The sequence below is a fragment of the Triturus cristatus genome, chromosome 11, assembly GCF_964204655.1.
Source record: "Triturus cristatus chromosome 11, aTriCri1.1, whole genome shotgun sequence".
Taxonomy (NCBI): domain Eukaryota; kingdom Metazoa; phylum Chordata; class Amphibia; order Caudata; family Salamandridae; genus Triturus; species Triturus cristatus.
Window position 1 is genome coordinate 283534115 of NC_140594.1, and position 23897 is coordinate 283558011.

General features: G+C 44.5%; 1 protein-coding gene across 1 annotated transcript in view; it reads left to right on the forward strand.

Moving 5' to 3' along the window:
* The window catches only part of LOC146784046 (acyl-CoA dehydrogenase family member 11-like), a 502630-nt gene that overhangs the window by 72752 nt on the left and 405981 nt on the right, over positions 1–23897 (forward strand). Inside the window, exon 3 of the mRNA XM_085635447.1 lies at positions 7559–7791. Within this exon, the coding sequence (XP_085491573.1) occupies positions 7559–7791 (233 nt within the window). The remainder of the gene's footprint in view (positions 1–7558; positions 7792–23897) is intronic.

Below are 23897 nucleotides of genomic sequence, written 5' to 3' on the forward strand. Positions count from 1 at the left end.
ATAAGTTCTGCCTATGGTTTCGTAGGAGCCCTGAGCCATACGCCCCCAATCTATTGCTGATGGGAGGGACGCAGAAAAGTTCACCATATGATGTGACACTACCGACTTGCTTGGCAGAGTGATTTCATAGTTTGTGACCCTTCGGCACCACGCCTGGCTGAGAACCACTGCCTTTTTTTACGGTATGTCCAAGCCTTGCTTATGGACATGGCCTTTGGTGGCTCTCTTCTTTTTGGTGAGAAGGCAGGCTTAGTGCTGGAGCGCTTTAAGGACAGCACAACTAAGGCCAGGTTCTTGGACTTCTCCATAGGCCCTTGTCAAACCAGTCCACCTTTCGCCCCTTTCATGGCCATGGAAAGGGTTTCCAACTGCGTGCATACCCTTCCAGCCACAACGGCCAATAGACTTCCCAACCATTTTGTGGCTGAGGATGTGGGTCCCGTAGACCACGTGGGATAGGTAGCCAGAGATCAGACCAGACTAGTCCACCCACCCGCAGCCTCCAAACCCCTTTAGTTTGCTCACGACCATCATGGGCATCCATTGGGGGGCAGGTTACTCCACCACCTGCACCACTGGAGGTCAGTCATGTTAGACCATTGGGTTTTGCAGAACACCCAAACGGGCAAATCCATCCCCTTTTTGACCACCCCTCCACCCATGCCACCTGAATGTGATCGGCTGACGGAGGACAAACTCTCCTTTTGGTGTTAGGAAGTACTGGCACTCTTGGCCAAGGGAGCCATCAAGAGGGTACAGAAAAATGAAATAGGTAGAGATTGCTTATCCCCCTTCTTACTGGTGTCTAAAAAGGATAGAGGCCTTCGTCCTATCCTAGACCTGCGCCTTCTCAATATCCTTTCTGAAAAAGTCGAAATTCAAAATGCACACGCTCCACCCAAGATCTGTCTGCCGTTGACCGAAGAGACTGAATGGTGGCATTGTACTTGCAGGATGCATAGTTACATATCCACATCCTGCCTTCCCACGGTCATTGCCTGCGGTTCACGGTGGGCAAAGAGCGCTTTCAGTTTTCCATGCTCTCTTTTGGCCTTACCAGTTTCCCTCAGGTATTCACCAAGGTGATGGCGGTGGTTGTAGCTCACTTGCGGAGTTCAGGGGTTCCAGTATTTCCCTTCCTTGACGATTGTCTGTTGAAGGCGGGCTTGCCAAAGGCAGTCCTCTCCCACCTCCAAACTACTTTGAACCTCCTGCACTTGCTGGGATTCACTATCAACCTGCCAAAGTCCCACCTGAGTCTCTCTCAGATGCTTCCTTTCATCAGAGCTGTTTTGAAAACAAGCGGCGAGTCCAGGCTATTCAGGCTATGATATCGATGTTTTAGCCTCAATCCTGAATTTTGATGACAATGACCCTGAGGTTATTGGGCCTCATGGTCTCCTGCGTTGTGCTTGTAACACACATGCCTGTTGGCATATGCGGACTCTGCAGTGGGACCTGAAGTCCCTATGGGCACAGCATCAGGGGACTCTGTCCGACATGGTCCAAATCTCAGAGGAGACTGTGAAAGATCTGCAGTAGTGGTTTATGTTGGGGCTTTGGCCGATCCTTTTGGATTTAAAGCCTTTCCTTCTTCGATCAAGGGAAGGCTGGTGCAGGTGTTCATGAACATAACTACCTCCATCTGGTTCTGCAACAAACGGGGTTGTGGAACCTTTGTCAAGACGCACTGCGTCTCTGGACTTGGCTGGGACTTGACTGGAATGGCAGGGCAGTTCACTGGTTCCCAGTTCCCTGGTGGTTCGACACCTAGCAGGCTCCCTAAACGCCAGGGTGGACAAAAACAGCTGAAGATGCCTAGCGTGTCACGAATGACATCTCCACCCGGAGGTGGTGCAAGGACTCTTTTAAGAGTAGGGTGAGCTTTGGCTGGATCTGTTCACCACCGCCGAGACGCACCATGTCAGCAGGTTTGCGCGCTACAGTTTCCAAAGGAGCTCTCACCAGAAAACACTTTTTGACTCGAGTGAAGCTCTGACCTCCTCTGTGCTTTTCCGCCTATATCACTCCTGCCCTGAGTTCTCAATAAGATCAGATGGATTGGGCACGAAGATTCTGGTGCCCAGAGCAGGTGAACATGATCCCCAGTCCCCGATCAGGTTGCCTCTCCAAGAGGATCGTCTGTCGCAGTAACGGGGAGGATCCTGCACACTGTTCACCTTCATGCGGTGAAAGTTAACAGCTTTTGACCTTCCTCCTGAAGTCTGTGATCTTATTCTGGCATCCAGGAGACCCTCCACGAAGTCAGTATATGCCTGCCACTGTTATAATTTTGTGGGATCAAGTGTTTCCGGGAACATCGATCCCTTTCTACACCGCTTTCTCAGGTTCTTCTGTTCTATCTTTCGCCCAGCAGAGTTCTGCCCTGGGTACGATTTAAAGGCTATTTATCACCGTTTCGGTATTTTTGCAATTGCCAGACCAGCCTGCTTTGTTCATTCACCTGTTGTGGCTAGGTTCATCAAAGGCGTGCAACATTTGTTTCTTCCCAGGCCATTCATCATGCATCAATTTAAACCTTGTTTTGACTATTGGATGTGTGCATCTTTTGAGCTGCTGTACAATTTCCCTCTTTGGTTATTGACCATCAAGACTGCCTTTTCGCCAGGAGGGTCCATGAATTGCAGGCACTCTCAGCACACCCTCTCTACATCACCTACTATCCGGACAAGCTGGTACTCCGGACACCTGACTCCTTCCTTCTGAAGTTTGTGACTCCTTTCCATGTAAGCCATAGCATCACCCTGCCTACCTTCTTTTCTCTGCATCACTCCTCCAAAGAGGACGAGAGACTTCACTGTCTGGTCCCCAAAAGAGCATTGTCATTCTACCTTGATTGCACAATAGAGTCTGGATGAACGATCAACTCTGTTGGGTATGTAGGTACCAAGAAAGGTAAGACTGTGCAGAAATGAACACATGATGTATAGTTCTCTGCATCAAGAACTGCTACGTATTGGCCAAGAAGCAACTCACTGAGGTCTTGTGTGCTGTTTCCACCAAGAGCCAAGGCTGTGACCACTTCGTTAGCCTGCAGAGTCGATGACCTGGACATCATCACGGAGACATGGCTAAACGAACTCTCCTACCCCAGCTTGTATATGCTTGTGCCCCCAGGCTTTAAAATCATCAACAAAGACAGAAAAGCTCAAAGAGGAGGAGGTATAGCAATCATACACAAGAACAACATCTCTATTGCGGAAACCGACTCCTGCTTGTACAGCTCCTTTGAATGTCTCACAGTCAACATCAAGACAAGGGACAACAGACCAACACTTTGCCACCTCCTGTATCACCCACCATGCAACTCCACCGCATTCGGGGAACACCTCTCCGACCTGATTGCACATTGCTCACTCGAAAACTCAAATAACTTAATTCTTGGTGACCTCAACCTACGCTGGAATAAAGTAAACAACCCGCTAATTCAAACCCTGAACAACCTCCTATAAGACAACAATCTTACCCAACACTGCTCAGAAGAAACACATCACAGAGGAGCAACCCTTGACGCTATTATTGCTCAAAGCGACGCAATTACTATCGACCACATCCTTCCTGTGGACTGGTCCGACCACCACATCATCCTATTCCACATCAATCAAACGGTCCCAATCCAACACCCCTGGCAAGACCCCCCCAAATGGAGTAGAAATACAGCTCAGATCCCCCGAGCTGAACTAGAAGCAAGGATAAGCTTGATCCTCCCCACCATCACAGATCATCTCCCCACAACTGAACTCACTTCTGTCTACAACTCAAATATGACTCTCATCCTGGACCAACTAGCTCCTCTGAAACAAAAAAAAACCAGGGAAATTCCATCCAGATCATGGTTTACCACTGACAACAACAAAAGAAGACAACTTAGAGCCACAGAAAGACTCTGGAGGAACAACCCCTCCGTCAGCAGCCGCGATCAACTCCAAGCAGCCCGTAGGAAGTACAAAGCGCTCATTAAGAACAAAAAAAGTGTTTTTCTGCACCGCACTAGACAAGGCAAAAAACAGACCAAAAGAGCTCTTTAATATCATCAGGAAACAAACCGCCAAGCCCGCTGCATCACCAACTCAGGAATCCAAAGAACTGTGCGACAACTTTGCCAACTTTGTTAACGACAAAATCTCCAAGATCGAGCTCTCACTAGTCACCAATCACATCTCCACCGAGAACCCGACGCTTAGAATTAATGACAGCGCTTCCAGGAACCCTCCAAAACACTGGACTTCCTTCAATCCCATCCAGGAAGCAGAGGTAGTCAAACTAATCTCCAGCGCTAAGCCTTCATCCCACGCACTCAATCAGTTACCCCCTCAACTGACCAAGGAACTGAAACTCGCCCTAGCCTCACTTTGATGCGAGATCATAAACAGCTCCCTGAGATCCAGAGTTGTTCCAGACTGCCTTAAAGTCCGACAAGTCACGCCACTGTTGAAAAAACCCGGCCTAGAAACAAAAGATCTGAATAACTTCAGACCTGTTTCGAACCTTCCTCTCCTATCCTTCTTCTCGATCCCCCACCAATCAGGTTTGAGAAAAGGCTGCAGCATCGAAACTGCGATCCTCAATGTCATAGATGATATACACAAGTCACTTGACTCGGACCAATGCTGCCTTCTCATTCTCCTTGACCTATCGGAAGCCTTCGACACTGTCGACCACAAACTTCTCATCAAGGTTCTTCAAGAAAGGGAAGTTCTTGAAGAGACGGTCCTTCTCTGGTTCTCCTCCTTCCTCCACAACTGCTCCCAAAAAATACAAATTAAAAACTTTAAGTCCACAAGGGTCAGTGCTCTCCCCACAACTTTTCAACATCTACATTGAACTCCTTACTACCCTACTCAAAAAATCCAACATCCCCTTCCATCTTTATGCTGGTGACACGCGGATCTACCTGGAAAACTCCTCCATTGATGACATCGAAAGACTCAACACCACGCTTGGAGAGGTCCAACACTGGCTCTCTAGTAATCATCTAAAACTCAATCAAGAGAAAAATGAAATACTCCTCATCTTCAGCAAAGAAGAGAACCCTCAAATTACGGAATGGCTCAAAGCTATTGATGCACTCAATGGCAACCTAACCCTGGCGGACTCTGTAAAAACTCTAGGTATCACCCTTGACCCGAAACTAGATATGAACAAACACATTAAAAACTCTGAAAAAAGCTCCTTCCTCAACTTGAAGCTACTGCACAAAATAAAACCCTTCCTCCCGCCCAAGGACCTTCAACAAGCCACTCAAGCACTGGTGCTGTCCAGACTAGACTACGGAAATGCGGTCCTCTCTGGTACAGCAAAATCCCACCTCAACCCCCTCAAAACAACCCTCAATGTAGCAACAAGAATGGTCACTGGAACTAAGAAATTCGACCATATCTCACCCGCACTCGGAGAACTAAAATGGCTCCCAATTGAAATGCTGGCCAGCTTCAGAACAGCCTGCCTCACGCCCAAAGCCCTACACACAGACAAACCAGAATACCTGGCTTCCAAACTCATAAAGGCCGGCCAGACCAGGAACCTCAGGCGCTCCAACACTCTGCTACTCCCCCCGCTGAAAACTCGCAAACCAAACTCTTCACAAATCTTTATGTCCAATTATGATCTCAGCCTTGCTTGATTGCATTTAAGATATTTGCTGTAAAGCGTTCTGATGCCCTTGGGTCCAGCTAGCGCTATATAAAAGTCCTAAAATAAATAAATCTGTCAGACAGCAACGGAAGCATCTCTGCACACGTATACCAAGCACTACTGCCTCGCAATTCACCCGTTTGGTTCCTCGGGACTTTCTGATTTAAATCCGCTCTGCAGACCTACCTCTGGTGAGGCATTGCTAGGGTATCGAATCTAAGGTAAGGAATCTGCGTCTATAAATCTCTATCAGATGAACAAATTACTTACCATTGGTATCCCCTTATCTGGTAGAGACTCTCTAGTTACTGCTCCCAAGACTTCGGGCGCGGCCGACGCCGTTGTGGAGCCGAATGACACCACTTAACAGCACATACGGGTACTGGTCAAAAACATCCAGAATCTGTCTGACCCCTGGGGAATATTCTAAGGAATTTGCAGCTAGATAGTCTCTACCAGATAAGGCGTTACCAGTGATAAGTAACTTGTTCAACACTGCAAATCCGGTACAATTCTAATGTTCGCTTCATAAAGGCTAGCCTGTAAGTGCATTAGGCATTGCAGACCAAATAAATGTGCATCTAGGTAAGTCATAAAAGTTGCCAAAAACATAAAAATGCCATGTTGGACCAGCATGGCTGGTGATTGTAAGAGTGAAATGAACCACAGCCTACAATCCATCAAATGGCTGCCATTATTAGATATTGGCAGCTCAAAATGGAGAACCCTCCAGCACTGTGACATTTTTTTAATACTGCTGCTGTAGAGTTTCTTCATCTATCAAGAGTATTCAAACAGGGTTTTAAATATGAAGAAGATACCCATGATGGAAAGCACCAGTAATATGTTAGTGATTTTTACATTTTTCACATTTGGCAGACATGTTTTCAATTAATGTTGTATGTAAAGTAGCGAGTTACAATTTGTATGAATTGCTGAATACAATGTCCCTTATACAATTTAATGTTTCTAAAGGTCTATACATTCTGCATCCAGATTTGCTTCTGCCATCATGGTTGCTGTATGTGAAGATGCTAGAGTCTACATGGATGTTGAATAGCACGGGGACCTATCAGTCTTCAGGATAGCAGTGAAACACATTAGGCCAATGATGATAATTTTAGAGGATCAAATTATTACACATTTTATTTAAGTGAAACAAACTCATGTGAAAGGACTTTACTTTAAATCAGTAACTAAGGGGCTCATTACGATGGCGGGCGGACATCAGTTCGCACGCCATCGTTGCGGAGCTGGGACCGGCCGCCGGTAAGGCGGCAGTCCAGCCCAGTGTATTAAGATGTGCGGACAGTGCTGCTGGTTGCAGCACTGTTCGCAATGCACAAATGGCACGTCGTTCATTTCCATGCACAATGTGGCAGGCACCACGTGGTGCCTGCCACCTTGTGCATGGAAATGCAGGGGTGTACCACAGTTACCCCCCCCACCCCGCCCCCCCAGTGCACATTGACCCTCCCCCCCCCCACACAGAGGGGGCCCGCAACGAGCCCCAGAACCCAGCCTCTGCCAGCCATTCCATGGCGGTGAAACCAACATGGAGAGGCTGGCTGACGCCAGCATTGTAATCTGCCGTGGCAGAAGCGTGGAGGGTAGTCTTTGTGACCGCCGTGGTCAGTAAGCGATTCCCCTGCCATCCTAATGTGGCGGGGGGAAATGGGACCCAGATGGCGGAGGGACCGCCACCGCCGGCCCAGTGGTGGCAGTCCCTCCGCCATCGTAATGAGCCCCCAAGTCATCTTTCTTACTGAAACACAGAATTCCAATAAATGTTCACCTCTGCTTCTGTTTTTTCTCAAGAGGAAAATAGACTCCTCTCTAAACTACTATTGAAATGTTATTATCATTCCAATGCTGCTTTCTTAAATTTGTATTTATTTTTTAGATATTCTTGGAGGTGGACCAAGATCTGCAACGGTTTGGAAAACGTGTGACAGAAGAGATTGACATTTTAGGTCGTGAGTGTGAGTTGAATCTCCCTCAGCTTCAGCAGTATGACCCCTGGGGTCAGCGAGTGGATCACATTATTACCTGCCCCGCCTGGAAGAGGATGAAGGAAATTTCATCAGAAGAAGGCCTGATTGCTGAGGCCTATGAGAGGCGATATTCCAGTTGGAGGTACTGTACTTATTTTACCTTCTATCTTTATGCTCTTAAAAATGAAGTGTCAATCCTTCTCTCCTTTTCATTAAACAATGCTTTTTCGAACCACACAAAAACATTCATGAGGCCATTTGTTAATTTTCTCTTTCACCAAAATTCCAAAGAAGAAATTGTTACCTACGAAGTCTCTGGCGAACACGAAGTTGTTTCCTCCTACATTTCCATTTTTGTCTAGCTTATCAAGGCAGCTGTCTATATACCTCTTGTTTGCAATATGCATAGTATGGGTTTTGGGTTCAAGGCATTCACCCTGTTTGTTTGCGCCTGCCCCGTTCATCCATTGTTTTGGACCGTGTCAATCACATGGAGATAAAATGACACTGTGCATAAAGCTCTGTAAACCTCCTTCTCACAAAAAGATGCATTTAATTTGTAGTGTTGTTCCTATTGATCGAGGAGTTATCTGGGGACTTTCCGGTCTTCTTCTTGCAATGATTGCATGTCTCACTTTGTAACAGTTGCTTTGGAAGCTGAAACATATACTACCTCCAATTAAACAGCACATCCATGGTTCCCAAATGCACTAATCTGTTCATGGACAAATTTGAAGCAAAATGTATTTATACTGATAATGATGGGTTCAACAGTTTAATTTTCTACAATTATTTCATAGATGACACCCTCATTCTGTGTCAGGGCACGGTACAGTACCTTAAGATTAAAGTGGCTGAAGTGCAATTAAAACATGAGAAACTTGATTTCACTGCCACTTCCAGAAGCCTAGCATGCCTTTGTATATGTAATGATTTCCATAGTGAATCACAATATATCCACCACCCTATGTAGACAAACCCAACCTATAGGAATAAACTCCTCCATTAGTTCATTTTTAATCAAAATTGATTGAAAAATCATTTACCTTTTTTAACAGCTCAGGCAAGTTAATTACATTACATCTACATCTAATGTATCTGAATACCTGGGACACAAAAAACAAGTTCTTCAGGAAATGTCAAGCTTGTGGTCATCTAATTGATGTACTCGATAAGTCCAAAGAAATAGGGTATGATTCACAAACTGCATTTGTAGTACGTAGTAGTACTACAGTAGTACTCCTTACTTACTACAGAGTGCAATTCATAGACCTGTGAGTGGAAACCTGCACCTACACATTTCCTGTCTTTTTATGGGAAGATTTGCACACTGAAAGTTTTACTTCTTAGTAGTATATGTAGAAGCGACCGGGGGAGTGGCCGGACAATGGGTAATAGTTGCTACTGAATAAGAGAAGTTTGGGAAGGAGTAAGCAAGGATTTAGGGAGGGTTAATGAGGGACACCCACTCACCCCCAAAAGAGTAAGTCTATTGATATTGGCAAACTGCACTTCTGAAGCCAAAAAATGACCCAAACAGTAGTAAATGTACTCCAGCAGTAAAGCCAGCATCACACATGGCCAACCACTGGTACTGTAACACCCTCCTCTAGAAAATAATGGAGGCAGGGACTTAAAACAGAAGTCTCATAGAACATGTTAAAAATTGAATTTACAGTTAATTTTTTTATATATAAATGAAAAAATACATATTTAATTTTAAAATATTTTAATAGTTATTTAATTTAAACAAAAATATAAATATTTTTGAGCAAGATTACATTCCTTTGATTAAATTAATTCCATGCAGAATTTGCTTGTAATTTTGAATGAATAATACATAGGTGTAAACATTCTACTTAAGGTGAGATTTCTTTTTAAATACATCTATAAAAATTTTTAATTTATTTTAATATATTTAAATTAATATAAATGTTTCATTTTAAAATATTTTATATTATAAATGTAAACAAATATAAATATTTTTTATCATGATTACATTCTGTTGATTAAATTAATTCCATGCAGAATTTGTTTGGAATTTTGATTAAATAATAAGTGTAAGCATTCTACTTTAGTATTTTTGAAAATACGTCTTTAAAATAAAACTTTCACATATTTAAATTCATATATTTAAATTAAATATTTAATTCAGAATTAAATTGTATAGTAGCATTTTGTTTATTATGTTCTAGATTACAAATATAATATTAAATTTACATTAATATTTCACATAAAATACTTCTATTTACTTTTTTAAAGTTTTATAAACTTTTTAACGTTTTCCTGTACTTCACCATAGTGAGATCTCCGCCCCAGTGGCTGAGAACTCCTACTTGTGAAAAGTTACTAATAGTAGCTTTATATTTGTAAATTTGGCTCCAAACCTTGTTTCTGGGGACAGAGGCATGTAAGTTTATACTTTATATTAAATTTGCACTCTGAAATTGTGAGTAGTCAATAATAGTACATTTACTACAAAGTATAAGAGTATGTTTAAACATGGAGATTTACTCGCATGTAAATTTACCTTGGTGAATAGGACCCATAGTGTCCAAAAAAAGATTGAAGCTATCTTTGATCATTACGAGAAAATACATAAATCGGTAGTTTGTCTTTGTGTTCCATTATTTCTGTTACAGTTCTTGCATCGGTAGAATCACCTTGAAACTCTGGCCACTGCGACAAGGAAAGATAGGTTTTAAAGGCATCTTTAATGATAAACCTACATTTACGCTCATACATGCTACACAAAAAACACTATTTAAAATGCAGAAGAATCCAAATCAATGCATTTCATGTTCAATCTATGGCCACTGCGTGCCATTATTAAAGTACCAGAGGTCATTCATCCACACTCAAGGCAAACATTCAAATTCAATCTAAAAGCAGCCTATGATGCATCAAACTGTATTTACCTATTTATGTACTGAAATGTCCCTTTGGAAAAATCTGCATTGGCGAAACTGAACGTATTCTCATAATGCTGTTAAATTAAAACTAAAGTAATCTAGTCAACCATAATCCAAGTTAGTGGACGTATGATTTAGGGAACATGAGCACGATTTGAGTCAACTAAAATTCTAGGTTTTAGAAAGTATACAGAAAAGTTGTCACATAGGAAGCAATAAGTCTTTTCTACAAAGATAAATGTTTTGGATCAAGAAATGTATCTAGCTAAATCTCCAAAGGGTTTACTGAAATGTCTTGTTTCATGAGTTCTGAGTTTTATTTGTGATATCAATGAGCATTCTTGCACCACGGAATACTACACAGGTGTTCGTTTCACTTGAAGCAGACAGCAGTATTATCTTGTTCCACATGGTGCTTTTTGGGTTGTCTCTGTTACCCCCTTAACGTGATGGCCTGTAGGAGAAAACAGGTGAGTAACAGATGATATACTTCTTATAACTGAATATTTATGTTGTTACCACTTGCACTCTCCTCTGCAAGATTTTGACATTTGGCATTCCTCGCCTAACCTAGAGGCAATAAAATAAGTTACTATTTTTCTGCCTGCCATACTTTGTATTAAGCAGTTTTGACAGTTCTTCGTCCAAGATGGCAGCATATTAGACCAAGGTGCTTGGCATATCACAAAGATAGCCCAGTATTTCATCATGTGTCGGAATAAGCAGCGAGTAGAAAAAAATGTGTAATTGATATTGGCTGGATGGCGGTTTGAATACTAAAATAAAGAAAAATTGAGGAGGCATTATGAACAGACTGTCAAGCAATATATATGATACAATTATCCTGAATCAGAATTGCAGTAAACAACAATTGACTGCAGCCAACCACAAAAGAGCATATATGATACCAGGGACACATAGAGCAACAGTTGCCCCCATTCCTTCTACAGACCAATATCTTCCGCAGCCCCAATAAGCAACAGAAAAAGAAAATTTGAGTTACAACTAGTGCAATTCGGTCATATGGCAGCTTCCCGATTCTCCTCCCCTTTGGTATCAGAACCCACACAGAGCAAATATGTTCGATGAGGGGCCATATATCTCTTGGGCAACTACAAGGGGGCATAGGATCATAATAATAATCAGTGAGTGTGTGTTGCAATATGCCTTATTGGCTAGCCACTCGGCTGCTGTTGGTAAAGGTCACTTCATCCAGCGCATTGCAACTCTGTGCCATGCTAACAATAGACATAATGCCAGTAATTTCCAATGAGACTTCGGAACATCACAATCATTTCCTAGTAGTTCCAGCTATGGAGAACATGCCACTCCCTAACCCATGATATCTCCCAGGATTTTAAATATCCCAATCCAAAAGTGTTGTACACCTGCGCAATACCATGCCATGTGAGCAAAACCAGCATCGTCCACACCACAGCAAGGACATTAAAAATCTTCTCTCAAACCGTATCGATACTGTCAAATCAGAGTATATTATACACGATAAAGACATTTAAAATGTATTAATCGATGACGACCATTCAAGGAAACAGTACAGATCACCTTGCAGCAATAATCCCACTGCCTGTCAGTGATTTCGACACCCAGGTCAGTCTGCCATTCAGGGCAAGTTTTTGAGGGCCTGGGACGCTTAACCTCCTGTGCAAGCTCATACAGCACCGATATTGCACGCCTAGGTATCTGTATTGACAACAAATAAGTAAGAGTAGAACTTTCCATGGGCTCAGAGGGTTCACAATCCAGCAATATTCGCCACGCATGGCAGGTACGATAATAATAAAATCGCGTTAGCAATGTTGGCGTTTCTATCTGTGTTTTGACCTGTTCCCAGCTGTGAAGTACCTTTATAGGTCTCGCCTGAGCCAGCGCTGCGCTGGTGAGACATTTAGTAAGCGGCTTCTCGAAGTGCTACTAAAGCGGCTACCAGCTTGCGGTCAGGCGCACAAGCGCACGCGCCACGCACCGCCTCTCCAATAACTCCTGCGCGCGCATCCCTTGCATGCTTTGTACAGAGCGCGTCATCGTGATCACTTTCGCTTTCATCGCGATGACTTTTGGTTTGACGGCCGCGCAGCGTTACTTTTACTGCCGCGCGGCCAATGCTTGTACTTTATGCCACCGACCCTGGTCCTGCCTACAGCAAGCACTGAACCTGCGGAGAGGTGGGCTGGGTGACTTAATGCTAAGGCACGTCAAGTCTAAAGACACAGCGAGCAAAGGCCTGCAGTTAAAAGCGCACACAATCCCAGCACCAGGACATTAATGTATCTTCCTGAGGTTTGATGGGACATGTATTGCCTACTGTTCCATCTGGTGCTTATGATAGCATGGCATATTAGCATGCTGCAAGTTCATAATCCTAATGTATTCAAGCTCCAGCGGGCATCACTTGCATACCGATTGAGGCGTCCTCCTTCGTGGGGCTGCTTCTGAATTTCAATGATGTTTATGTTTCCTGTGCCACGGCTGCACTCAGCAGTTATTATCTGAAAGGTGAAGCTGTAGCACAATTTGCGATCCCCCTTGTGTTTTCTAAATCACTCTAAACATTGAAGATGAGCGACATTTTGAGCCTTTAGTTGGTCTTTCCACCGTCTCCTGAATTGCTAATTATTTTATTTTGCCTTTAGTCTTCAGGAAGATGCTTTGTTTTGACTGTATGCACCAAGCTTTGATGAGAGAATATCCAAATCTTTGTTGTTCTGCTTTGGAGTGAGATGAGACAACTCTGGTGTATCAGGGCATGCTTGTCTCTTTACATAATTAAAAGTACCTGGTTGCTTAATTACTAATTTCACAATCATATGGCAATGTGTGGCATTTTCACTTCCATTAACAGATGTTTTAGAAGGCAGTAAATGAGCTTAAATCTCGGAGCTTAAATTTTCAGCTCGCTTAGTGAAGTGCGGCTTCACCTGAGATGTATGTGTCGTCTTAAAGTGCACAGGAGGATCTCAGTAGCAGATTTTGTGTGTGCTCAGGTGTAAGTGACGCCTGAGTCTAAGAATGAATTCATTAGTGCTGTATCAGAAACCTTACCATTATCTGACCTCTATGAAAGGCAAACACGAGAGCCGCTTGCCACTCCCGTCATCACATTTACAGATCTCCCTGCCTGGTGGCAACCTTCTGTTATGGCTAATTAATATAGCAAATGTGTCCAGAGCTAAATGCTGAGTTTTTAAGGAAATGGGCCCCCACCTTGAAAAAGCAGTTATCCACTCAGGAGGTCAGTGAACACAGTAATGATCTTCTGAGGAGAATCCAATGGTTCAAAGCATGCACTTGTTTCCAAAAGTTCGTTTTACCATTAAATTTAGGCATGCCACCTTCAAAACTGAAATCCAAAATTCACGGGCAGTTCCCAGGAAAAGGTGCTTTCAATATATGATTAAATCTTCTTGCACATCTTGGTGAGTGATCTACCTGTATCTTTTGTGGTACCAGAATATTGTAGAGGGAATACGGTCTCACTTATTATCATGTCCTAAATTCCTAAATATCACCCCATTTAAGTTATTGATGGAAAATCTATATCCAACGAGATGACACTTTTGCAAACAATGTTTAAGACATCATATATTCGTTAGACAATATATTTGATATTCCGATACACAAACACAAAAAGTGAAGTGTCCTTATTTGTATAAAGACATTAAAGTATTATGCATTAGTGGTTTGCAGAGTATTAAGAGCGTTCCTCCTATGTTGTGTCTTTGTTGTAAATTACAATTGGGAGTGCTACTCAAAGGTATTATAGGGCCTTCGATTGAGGGTAACTGAACTCGCCCTGCACTTTATTTAGCAGACCCCTGTAACTACCACACTCCCTACTGATGGGAAAATGAAAGTTACAAAAATATACTTGTATTCTTGCATTGTTTTCCAAATACACTCACAATTCTCATCAGGGACAATTCAGCCATGTTTTGCTTAGATTAGTGCTGAACATACCTTATGGTGGTGAGCACAGAATGACGTATGATTTCTGTTGTGGAAGCTATGTGTAACATAACACAATAGCGCAGCCAAGACCACCTAAACATGGCGGCCAGTTTCCGTCTAATTAATAGAAAGGATGAGATGTGCGAATGTAGATTCACCAACCTAAAGCCTGCGGTTTTGCTCGTACATTATATTTCGCCTGCATGGCTCAGGGCAGTATTTTTGCTGCCGTTGATTTCGATATGCAAATCCTTCAACGCCTCAAATGCTGCGGAGAGGTCTGGCCCGGCTTCCTCGAGTCTGAAATGTGCAGCTTTATTCAGATCCGCATCTGCTTGGACCCTAATTAGGGACAGCTCAATAATGATGGCACTTTGAAGCACCGTTGTTCATTAGCATTGTTTGGGAGGCAGGAGGCCTGGCCCCAGCTCATCTGGTCGCAGCTCGCCGCCCTCCGCTGCACCCGTTCAGGGTAGTGTTGCTGAGGAGGTATGTGAAGGCGGCAGTGCGGGCTGAGACGAGCAAGTTAGTTTACTCAGCACTTCCAGGATTCCTGAAATGTTTCAAGATATCCTGCCGGCCTGCTAACTTCTGCGCGTCTTGTGAGGGGGCTGCGTTTCTTCCAGCTGTGCTTTGGTGTGAGATGGTGGAAGTGGAAATAGATGAGACTGGAGCAGCTGCCGTCCGCTAATAACATTTATCATCTCACCAGCTCCGAGTGGCCCCTTTTCAGGACGTGTTAGAACTGAGAACCACTTGCACGGCGGCAGCAGGACGCCATTTCGTCAGCATGAAGCGTAGGACGGCTGCCATTGGCTGCAGGTGTAAGTGAAGCATAAGGTGGTGAGAGGCAGCCCATCCAAATGACTGCACCAGCACGCGCTGTCTAGATGTCGGCACGTGACAGGCATTCTGGCCTCGATAATGAGTCCTTCGTATTGCTCTGTTATTTATTGCATCGGATAAGTTATGTTATGCTTTTGGTATTTAATATCGCAACAACAGCTCAGTCCAATAGAAGTATCCCAGCGCAGAGGGCTGCTAGCAGGTATACCTAAAAGAGGCAATAAGTGAAATAATCGGGGTTTTAACACCTTTTTGAAAATAGTGAAACTATGACTAGCGAATTTGGTAGGGCAGCTTATCCTAATGGTGTTAAGAAAAAGAGCGACCTCCATTTTGAGTTGTCCGAATGCGGCGAGGGGGTAGCAGGTGTTTAGCCATGCAACAGTAGTTGTTGCACCAAGGATATTGTGCTGCATAACTAAATACTTATAAGGTCCCAAAAGCGAGACCTATTGGCTATGCCAATGCTTGTTATCGAAGAAATCACTCTTACACTATATCCCCAGGTCACGTAGGGCATCTACACTGCACACTCAGTACCCAATAGAAACCACCCACACCATTCCAGTGGCAGTATCGGGGAATAAGGCAAAGTCAGTTGTTACCTATCTACTGTTTTGTGAAAAAGATATCTGGTGGTAGCCACCGGGTCTTTCACATGGAAACGGCTAACTGATTTACTAAGCAAAAAAAGAGGTAGAGACAAAGGAGATACTCCATCGCGTTCTAGACACACATGTGGTAACTCGGCCTGGGAATGCAACCAATAATACGAAAACATAGTCTGTGCTGCTCTATGGTATTCTTCAAAATTAGGAGCGTTAAGGCCCCCTGCTGAATAAGGAAGAGTAAATGTAGACCAATGCACTCAAGGTTGCTTCCCAGCCCTCGCCAATCGTAACCGCAAAGAGCGCAAGGTCCTGAACAGTGCACCCGTTAATAAAATCAGGATATTCGCAAATAAAAACAGAAATTGTGGGAGTACATCCATTTTTATGCTGGCTATACGTTCAATAAGTGAAAGCAGAATCACTTTTCCATAATTCTCTTGTAATACCACCTCTGGATCAGTGTGAATCATTATACCCAGATAACGTATCAAATCAGTGGTCCATTTAAGGGAAAAGTCTGCTATCGCCGGTGTTATGGTATCAGAAAGAGTGTAGTCCTGAATGACCACCAGAGCACACCACCTCCCTAAGAACTGGAGTAAGATTCCGGTCAAGGTTGCGTGCATACATTAGCGTGTCATCGGCATACGCAGAAATTAATAAATTGTATTTCTGAAACCGAATGCTTCTGTGGGCATGATACTCCAGCAATGTACAAACTAAGGGTTCTGCCACCAAAGCGTACAGCAATGGTGACAGCAGACAACCCTATTGCGTAACTCTAGTAATAGTTATTGGGGCAGAGACCAAGCCATTGACCCTCACACTGTCATTTGTGTATTGATAAATGACCCGGATCAACGTAAATTTGTTTTTGCCAACTCCCATGCATCGCAATACAGACAACATAAACTCCCTCTCAACAGAATCAAATGTTTTATCAGCATCTACAAAAAATAGCTACAGCACGTACACCATGATGAATGTGTGAAATAGTACCAAGGAGGGTGCAACTATTGTATGTAAGAGAGTGCCTGGGTATGGAGCCAGATTGTTCAGGACCCACTATACAAGGAAGCAGAGGCACCAGCCGATTGGCTAGGACCTTTGTAAACTATTTCATATCGGTATTTAAGAGCAACAGTGGACTGTTAGAAGAACAATGTTTAGCTGACTTGCCAGCTTTTAGCAACGTAATCAATAGCACCTCATGCACAGTCTGAAGCATAGTGCCATTGTGCACCATCTCCTCAAAGAGATTAGCCAAGTAAGGAATACATTTATCCTGATCAGCCTTATAAAAAGCTTGTGTTAGGCCGTCACCGGGCATATCCTTCAATGCAGTTGCTATTTCGGTAGGATGGAGAGCCACACTCTATGAGCGTCTGTAAGCCACCTCATGGAAATATGTGACAGGTAGACCTGGGCGGGCAGAGGAGGAGGGTAGGTGTAGCGAAAGGGACGCATCTCTAATACCCCGCAGCCGTGCACATCCTCTGCCCCGATCAATGAGGCACAGCTGATCGTCCTGATTAGGTTGGACTATCATTTTAACTAAAAAACAAGTACGTACCACCCTTTTAGAGGAAAGGAAAAGATTGAGATGTGGGGTAGGCTTATAACCCCTTTTTGGTCATGAAGAAGCACCACAGATCATTTAGAGACCACAGAGGCGCGAAATATGTTGACCTGTGTTTTATCTCAGCAAAGGTACATAAAGCTACTTGGACACATTACACTCCCTAAAAGGAGCACCAACCTTCCTGTTTTTTTAACGTGGCAGGGTAGTCTATATATTTAAGGTTAATCTGACATCCCCTAGTCAGTTTTAGCTTACTATGTTGCACACATCACAAACCACTCCACTTGGACACCCTCGCACTCATTAAACTGTAAAAACAAAACAATATCCGCTTAAGTGACCCTTTGAGGGACCCGTAGGGCATTGCAGCACCTGCCCAAAGAGGAGCACCTGCCCAATGATGAAGCATGTCATCCCTAGGATGTGTGAGGGCAACAAGAAATAGTCTTGTTGACTGTCCCTGATAGTCTGTCCAGAACCTAGATACTCTCCTCTCATTTTTATCTCTCAGGAACAGTGACCCCCTTAATTTAATTATAGCTTTGAAGCACGGGCACTGGACCTTTATCAGCTCCCAGTCCCCCTTCTTTCTTTTGAAAATATAGGTAATCAGCAGTTGCCTGCTCATTAACATTAATGCACGATGTGTATAAATCAGTGTAATAGTTTCGAAATCTCTCTACTACCTGTACGGTACCATGCACAGAGCCCTCCCCCCTCATCCAACACAGTTAGCACCTCATACTATTCACAGTTAGGCCAAACAAGAGCTCCCAGAATAGCGCTCGGCCACTCACCCTCCCTATAAACTCTAGCAGTAGCATATTTGCCTAAGTGGGTTATTTCTCTTTGTGCCAGCTTATTATAGTCATCCATTTCATATCTGATTTGTGCCACCAAATCCTGTGCCGCCGTCTCCTTATGAGCTTGTTTTAGGTCTACCAAGTCATTTTCCAGCCTGTGTAGGCGATCTCGAATAGAATGGATCACCCCTACATGTTTTGATATAGTAACAGGCTAGGGCCGCGGAGAGGTCCGAAGAAGCAGTAGGTCACACGCACTTCCGATGTAGGCCCAGCGTGGCCGCCTCAATCAACGATGGCCTCAAGAACACCATTTCTTATCGAGAATCACACAATCTACCAACTTACCTTCACTCACTTAGTAAAAGGCGATGCCTCGTAATGCTTCAAATATTACGATGAGACAGGATTATGCAGGATTATTGAAGGAGCTCACCTACTAGAAGGCCGTCTTCAGCCCAGGCAGACTCCGGCCCTCTAAAATAGATCTACTTGTGCACTAGTGCATTGTTATTTTCCGTCTGGGAAGGTTATACGCTTCCATTTTAGTTTGTATCTCATTGGCATGAGGCTTCTGTAACAGCGAAAAAACCCTGAAATGTGGTCAGGGTCGGAATGGCATATAGAGCAATCAAGCAGTGCCCGATCGGGTGGTCTGACAAGTCAGTTGTGGGCCTATTTCTTTGCTGTTTGGGGTGTGGTTTAAGGTCTTGGAGCTGTTTCTTTTTACTGTTGATTTTCCTGAAATTAAAACAAACATTGCCTGCAGCAAGCTCGAATCCATGCAGTCTTCCATACCTTGCAAAACACTAATATAGCTTGTCCTTACAAGTTCAAAACTGCCCCAATTTGCAAACATGGGCCACATTTTTAATCCTCTAACTGGGGCCACTGTCACATGGCCACATTCAGGAGCAAGAGAGCCACCAGTTTGCATGCTCACATTTAAACTTGACATCTTCTCTTGAACTCTGAACATTGACAATTGACACACATTTCATTGCGTGCCTGTGGAGGATAATATTCTCTGGAACCGCTTTTGCTTACATTTCCACTTTGTTGGCATATTATCAAATACCTTGAACTTTCTGTACAAGGGCTAAGTTCATTACGTAAAACGTTGTCACTTATTTTCTGTCTGCTCAGCAACAGCTATCGCAACAGAATAAATAATAGCGGTTTGACTGGGGCTTCAGCATTGCAGCCTGGGCGATGCTTATCATATATACTGCATTACTTCCTTGTTTAGATAGAGGAGCATTTTGCTGACACTGTGAGGTCCCTACATGTCGGAATTCCAGCCCAGCTGAGTTCTGTTTACCTCTGCGAGGGAGAATGGCACTTACCTACAGGTTATGGGGAGTTAGATCACCCTACAGGGATTTGGCAGATTCACTCACCACATACATACTAGGTAAGGTAGCACTAGGTAGGAGAACAATATATTACAGTACTTATATGCCAGCATAACTTCACTGTTATAGCACAGTGGTTGAACTGTTTATCTTTTTCACCATTCTTATAATGCTAATTACGCTATTCTGTTTCCTTCTATGGATAATTGCAGCACGTCTTTTATGTAAGAATCACAATGCTTAAATAAATATTGAATCACCTGCTGAGTATGTCTTGTACATCTCTTTGGGTATGCAAAAGTAACCGAACAAAAAGGTTCGAGGCCTGTTACCACGATTTCCTTGGGGACTCAGGATTGTCATGTTCTGAGGTTGTATAATCCATTTGATACTTGGTCAAATTAGGGGTACAGATGGTGCACTATGAGCTACCATGACTTATGCCAAAATATCCTGAAGGTATACTCTGAATCAGTCTCGCACAATCCTGACATTTATGTTGTCCAACAAATGCACAGATTTACTTGGGAAAGTATAAGCCATACAACATGTCACCCCCAACATTCTAGTTTGGGTTCTTATCGAATGTATCGCACAAGTAGTTTTCTTTTGTATACCATATGACCCCATCTCACCTCTTAACCGGAGACGTCCGTAGTGTTAGGGAAGAATCCTCCTTAGCTGAGTAGGCAACCCCTAGGTATCCGCTGTAGGTTGTTCAAGCTTGAACCTTTAAAAGGATCAGACTGTAGTGGTACCCTCTCTGAATTCTACATATTCCTGTGGCTTATGAAGACGAAGGAGCAATTAACATACTAGCAAATTGCAGACATGCAGTTTCTAATGTGCTCCAATAACATGGTCTACCCCTTGCGGGTGGGGACGTTAACTTCATAGTTGAGGCCAGCTAAGCATTCCGGACAGAGGTATTTTAGTCATGGGTTACATTTCCAGCAGAAGTCACATGCACAAGAGTTTATAATACTTCAACAGTAGCTAAAGTTCCTAACATCTACACAGCTTATGAAGCACTAGAAATGCCTCCAACTTACCAAGAACACCAAAATTGGTGTGACGGCACCCTACCACACACTAAGATGAAGCTAGACTAAGTCCCCTTAGCAATAAGGGAGCAACATGGCCAGTTTTAGCCGTTACACACCATAATTAGACACAACAAATCTGACCGCACTGCAACTTTATCCACTGTACACAGGACTAGTCCACATATAAAGATGTTAGACACAGTTTGTAATGCAAACAATGACAGTAAATCCTGCGAGGGCTGCTAAAGCTGCACATTCACAATTGGCTACACTTGGAATTAGTCCAGTAACAATAAATGCAATAGTGGGTAAAATCTCTGGGTTCTGCTGGTGAGGAAGGAGGTGATCCAGTTCAGGGTTTTGTCGCGGATCCCTGTGTCGTGGAGGCGTGTGCGTAGGGTGTGGTGGCAGACTGTGTCGAAGGCGGCCGAGAGGTCCAGGAGGATGAGGACCGCGGTTTCGCCGTTGTCCAGTAGGGTCCTGATGTCGTCTGTGGCGGCAATGAGGGTGGTTTCGGTGCTGCGATTGCTGCGAAGCCGGATTGGGAGGAGTCCAGGATGTTGTTCATCTCTAGGAAGTGAGTTAGTTGTCTGTTGGTGGTCTTCTCAATGACTTTCGCTGGGTACGGGAGCAGGGAGATGGGTAGAAAGTTCTTGAGGTCCTTTGGGGACTGGGGCTTGCACAGGTGTAATGAACACAAACGTGGAAAGTACACAGCTGACAGTTGGCTTGGTCCAGTGCAATAATGAACCAAGGCTGTGCAAAAAAATAGTGCCCTCACTTGTGCAAATGTTTTTGTACTAGCCTAAACCAATCATAAAGTTTGAAAATAAGGAGAATGTCATTCCTCCTTTGACAGCTGCTGAAGGGAAAGGACTGGAGCTCATTTGCTCGATGGATTGGAAGCGTTGGGTGCTTCTGGGAACACCGTCTGCAGTTTCTGGGAACAGCAATGTTTCATATACTTCTTGGAACACATAAACAATCTGTCAGTTTTGAGTCGTGGGATTTTGGTTTTTATTCGCCTTGTTTTTATATGCTAAATTGACTTGTTGCCTAGTCTTGCATTGGGCTGTACAAATGCAGGCGTTTGATACTGGAACTGTAACCTGCCTGGACACCTTCCCCCTTCTCGTCCCGCCCATTGCTGTGGAGACAGCCTCTGCACTATAAAACTCACCCTGTCTGAGGGCAGGTGCTTTAGCTGTCTGTCACCATGCCTCTGAATGTCGAGGGCTGGAGATTCAGGGCTACTAGTACTGGGGCTGCTCATGCTAAAACACCCTGAGACACACAACAGTGTATGCAATCAGGCCCGTATGGAAACTGACCCAGGAGGTACAAAAAGTGATCACCGAGCCCACACGCTTTTGCATAACATTCCGCATGGTCAGGCAGGCACAAGGGGCTGCTCGTGCTGCGTCTCCACAACTCTCCTTCTGGTGTACGCAAGCGAGCCCTGCACCACGCCGTTAAGTTCACCTGAGGTCTGGCACCTACACCTGGTACCTTCCTGGGCTGCTTGTGCTGTAGCGCCCAACTCAAGCAAGCAGGCCCTTCCTGATGGCACACCCACTGGATGGACATGGCACGGACCCCCACTCTTTGTGCTAATCATGATACCTAGCTGGCCTCACCCCTTGTGTTTTTGACGCACCCCATGGACATAGATTAAAGCAACTGGTCCGAGTACAGGGAATGCTCAGCACATCCCACTCAGCTTGTGCCCCCCATGCGCGACATACATGAGTTAGCCATGGGACGCCCGCTCTCTGTAACCCAAGCCCCAGTGCTGCAGCTGCCATCAGCTCTGGAGAAGCCACTTCGGGAACTTGATGCAGCTGAGTCTCCAGACCTCTCTGTCCCTGGGCACCAAGTTAGACGCGGTGTTGTGAGCGGTGGAGAAAATTGGAGCAACACTTGAGCAAACACACATGTCCCTTGAAAACCGAATTGATAAAGTAGCAGCAGAGTTCACTTTGCTACACGCTGACCCCAGCAAACTGGCAGACAAAGTGCATACAGTTGAATAGACATTGCCTGAACTCCAACCGGTGACTCGTGTGTTGGACTCCTTACTACAGGCCCTGGTTGATCGTGTACACATCCGGGAGTGTAGTGCGGAAGATCTGGAGGGCCGCTCCACAAGGAATAATATTTACATAGTGGCATTCTAGAGGGAGTAGAAGGCCAGGACACAGTGCACTACGTTGAAAACAAGATCCACGCGCTGCCCCTGAATGCCATGCTCTCTCCCCTCTTCACTGTTGAATGCGCCCACCGTTTGAAGCCTGCAAAACCCCTCTAGGTGCGAATTCCAGTCCTTTTGTGTTCTGCCTGCTCAATTACCAGGTTCGAGACTCTATCGTGCATGAGGTGTGCGAATTACATAACATCACGGTGGATAATGCCCCGGTTATGCTCTTTCCTGACTATACCACGGCGGTGCAGCGGCAGAGGAGCTCCTTCATGGCTGTTAAGCGCCAAATTGGACATCCGTTATTAGCTTTCATTCCTGGCCCGCCTCCACGTGGTTGCTGAAGGAACCACGCACCTCGTCGGCTCAGCTGAGGAAGCATGGGACTGGATGGGATCAACTGGACTCATGACTTTGTGCCCTACATTGTCTCACACTGTGAGACCAGGAAACTCAAACAAGGGATACCGTCGCGGACACCGTCAACATGTACGCCATCCTTCGCAGTGTGGCACTGCTCCGAACCTGGAGCAAGTGATTTTGGAGAGGACCCGGGCCATACAGATGCCATCCTTCATAGAACACTGTGACCAGAGACCAGATCTTGACATTTGACTCTGCAGAATCCATCACTGGTGAGGGCTCCACCACTAAGTGGCCCTCCAGGTATAACTCCTGGGCCCCATCTGAAGTGACCCCCCTGACAGCAGATGATATTATCTGATTTGTCCACAGCTGCTGTACCTAGAGGCCTAACTGTTTCCCATTTACCGTTCTGGGTCTGTAATGTTTTATTCATGCATGTTATAACCCCTCTTCTTTTGCAGCTATTGGGGGGCCTGGTTCCTACTGGGGATCTCCCCTTCATGATGCACAGCTCGTCTGTGCCCCACTGTGAAACGCTTTAAAATGGTAGCTCGCCACAGTACC